This window comes from Rana temporaria, chromosome 2 (assembly GCF_905171775.1).
Source record: "Rana temporaria chromosome 2, aRanTem1.1, whole genome shotgun sequence".
NCBI classification, from domain to species: domain Eukaryota; kingdom Metazoa; phylum Chordata; class Amphibia; order Anura; family Ranidae; genus Rana; species Rana temporaria.
In genome coordinates, this window is record NC_053490.1 from 451746055 (window position 1) to 451749365 (window position 3311).

General features: G+C 53.1%; 1 protein-coding gene across 1 annotated transcript in view; it reads right to left on the reverse strand.

The window, feature by feature from the left end:
- Positions 1–1653, reverse strand: part of UNC119 (unc-119 lipid binding chaperone) — a 113197-nt gene extending 111544 nt beyond the window's left edge. Inside the window, exon 1 of the mRNA XM_040338507.1 lies at positions 1168–1653. Coding sequence (XP_040194441.1) covers positions 1168–1354 — 187 coding nt within the window. The 5' untranslated portion in view covers positions 1355–1653. The remainder of the gene's footprint in view (positions 1–1167) is intronic.
- Positions 1654–3311: the final 1658 nt, after the last annotated feature.

Below are 3311 nucleotides of genomic sequence, written 5' to 3' on the forward strand. Positions count from 1 at the left end.
ATAGAAATAAACACATACCTAGGTTTTGCATATCACAATCAATCAATCCTAAAGGATCAGTCCACCTAGAACTGAGATCTTAGCTTTGGTGTCCAGTGGCTGGCCCTTAACGAGTGAAGCGTTTTGCACCCAACTTGGCCCATCCATTACAAAACGTTACAGATAGTGCAGCAGAGACGGGGACTTCAGTGTGGAAGTGTCACCACTAGAGTGCCCAGCGGGGTGATCCAGGCCCCCAGCATCCCTCCAGTTGTAGATGGACTGATCAGGTACCTAATGACTCCTGTAGGTGATGGATCCAGTCCAGGTTTTCAGTCTCCACTCTCAACAGGTAAACACACAGAGATGTGGAAGTGGAGCCCTGAACGTGACCTATGGAGGAGAAGAGAACCCTATGGAGAAGGGAGTAGAGGGGAACCCTATGGAGAGGGAGTAGAGGGGAACCCTATGGAGAGGGAGTAGAGGGGAACCCTATGGAGAGGGAGTAGAGGGGAACCCTATGGAGAAGAAGAGGAGAGCCCTATGGAGAGAAGAGGAGAGCCCTATAGAGAGAAGAGGGAGAGCCCTATAGAGAGAAGAGGGAGAGCCCTATAGAGAGAAGAGGGAGAGCCCTATGGAGAGAAGGGGGAGAGCCCTATGGAGAGAAGGGGGAGAGCCCTATGGAGAGAAGGGGGAGAGCCCTATGGAGAGAAGGGGGAGAGCCCTATGGAGAGCCCTATGGAGAGAACCCTATGAAGAGGAGATCCCTATGGAGAGAACCCTATGAAGAGGAGATCCCTATGGAGAGAAGAGGAGATCCCTATAGAGAGGAGAGCCCTATGGAGAGAAGGGGGAGAGCCCTATGGAGAGAAGGGGGAGAGCCCTATGGAGAGAAGGGGGAGAGCCCTATGGAGAGAAGGGGGAGAGCCCTATGGAGAGAAGAGCAGAGCCCTATGGAGAGAAGAGGAGAGCCCTATGGAGAGAAGAGGAGAGCCCTATGGAGAGAGGAGGAGAGCCCTATGGAGAGAGGAGGAGAACCCTATGGAGAGAAGAGGAGAACCCTATGGAGAGAAGGGGAGAACCCTATGGAAAGCCCTATGGAGAGAAGAGCAGAGCCCTATGGAGAGAAGAGGAGAGCCCTATGGAGAGAAGAGGAGAGTCCTATGGAAAGAAGAGGAGAGCACTGACCGCTGGTGATCTTCTGCAGGAGGAGGACATCCTCCGGAGTGATGTGCGCCTTCCTGAGCAGCTGCTCCTCCGTGCTCCCCGCTGCTGCCGCCGCCACCACCTGCCCTCCGCTCTGCTTCACCTTCATGGCGCCCTCCTGCGTCCTGTTACCGGGGAGAGTGTCAGTGCCCAGGGAGGAAGAGCTCATTCTCCGGGAGAGAGAGCCGATAGAGCGCCGGGGAGGAAGTCAAGCCGGAGACGGAGCGAGCCGGAGATTGACAAGAGCGCAGGACTGACGAGGAGGACAAGGAGGTGGGACCGGCTGACCTGCCCGCCCGCTTCACTCTTTAATCCGGAGAACGGGCATCAAACGCGAGGCCGGGGAGCCCACCTGTGCCGGGAGCTGGCTATTGCTGTGTGTGTATGGCTGCCTGCGCCGCCCCCTCCTCCTCCTCGGAAATGGGCAGCACACATAATAACATAGTAACTGCGAGGGGAGGTGTGTGATCTACACTGAGAGACGACATTTGTCTTATTTATAAATGCCGTAATAACAGGCCGGCCTCTGATTGGCTGACAATACAGAACAATGGTGCTTCTGTGACAGTTAATGATGCAAAGCTGCTGCTGCTGGATGTTACAGAGAGAGATAAGGGCCTGAGCATGGGGAGCCCATAGAACATGGCAGTGTGTGCCCTCCACCATCCATAGAACGTGGCAGTGTGTGCCCTCCACCATCCATAGAACATGGCAGTGTGTGCCCTCCACCATCCATGGAACGTGGCAGTGTAGTCTCCACCATCCATGGAACGTGGCAGTGTAGTCTCCACCATCCATGGAACGTGGCAGTGTGTGCTCTCCACCATCCATGGAACGTGGCAGTGTAGTCTCCACCATCCATGGGACGTGGCAGTGTGTGCTCTCCACCATCCATGGAACGTGGCAGTGTGCTCTCCACCATCCATGGAACGTGGCAGTGTGTGCTCTCCACCATCCATGGAACGTGGCAGTGTGTGCCCTCCACCATCCATGGAACGTGGCAGTGTGCACTCTCCACCATCCATGGAACGTGGCAATGTAGTCTCCACCATCCATGGAACGTGGCAGTGTGCGCTCTCCACCATCCATGGAACGTGGCAGTGTGTGCTCTCCACCATCCATGGAACGTGGCAATGTAGTCTCCACCACCCATGGAACGTGGCAGTGTGCGCTCTCCACCATCCATGGAACGTGGCAGTGTGTGCTCTCCACCATCCATGGAACGTGGCAGTGTAGTCTCCACCATCCATGGAACGTGGCAGTGTGTGCTCTGCACCATCCATGGAATGTTGCAGTGTAGTCTCCACCATCCATGAAACGTGGCAGTGTGTGCTCTCCACCATCCATGGAACGTGGCAGTGTAGTCTCCACCATCCATGGAACATGGCAGTGTAGTCTCCACCATCCATGGAACGTGGCAGTGTGTGCCCTCCACCATCCATGGAACGTGGCAGTGTAGTCTCCACTATCCATGGAACGTGGCAGTGTAGTCTCCACCATCCATGGAACGTGGCAGTGTGCACACTCCACCATCCATGGAATGTAGCAGTGTAGTCTCCACCATCCATGGAACGTGGCAGTGTGCACTCTCCACCATCCATGGAACGTGGCAGTGTGCACTCTCCACCATCCATGGAACGTGGCAGTGTGCGCTCTCCATCATCCATGGAAAGTGGCAGTGTGCGCTCTCCACCATCCATGGAACGTGGCAGTGTGCGCTCTCCATCATCCATGGAACGTGGCAGTGTGCGCTCTCCATCATCCATGGAACGTGACAGTGTAGTCTCCACCATCCATAGAACGTGGCAGTGTGCACTCTCCACCATCTATAGAACGTGGCAGTGTGCGCTCTCCACCATCCATAGAACGTGGCAGTGTAGTAAAATGTATAGCTTGTATAACAATAGTTAATGAAACATATGTAGAATTATATAGTACACATATCATATTATACAATTTAAGCAATCAAAGGGTCTCATAGCAGCAGTAATGGGAGATAGATGAACATGAAATATCAGGAAGACAAGAATTAGATGTAAACCAAAAATGAAAATAAAAATGAAAGTAAAAAAAAAAACATGAAAATAAAAATGAAAATAAAAACGAAAGTAAAAAAAAAAACATGA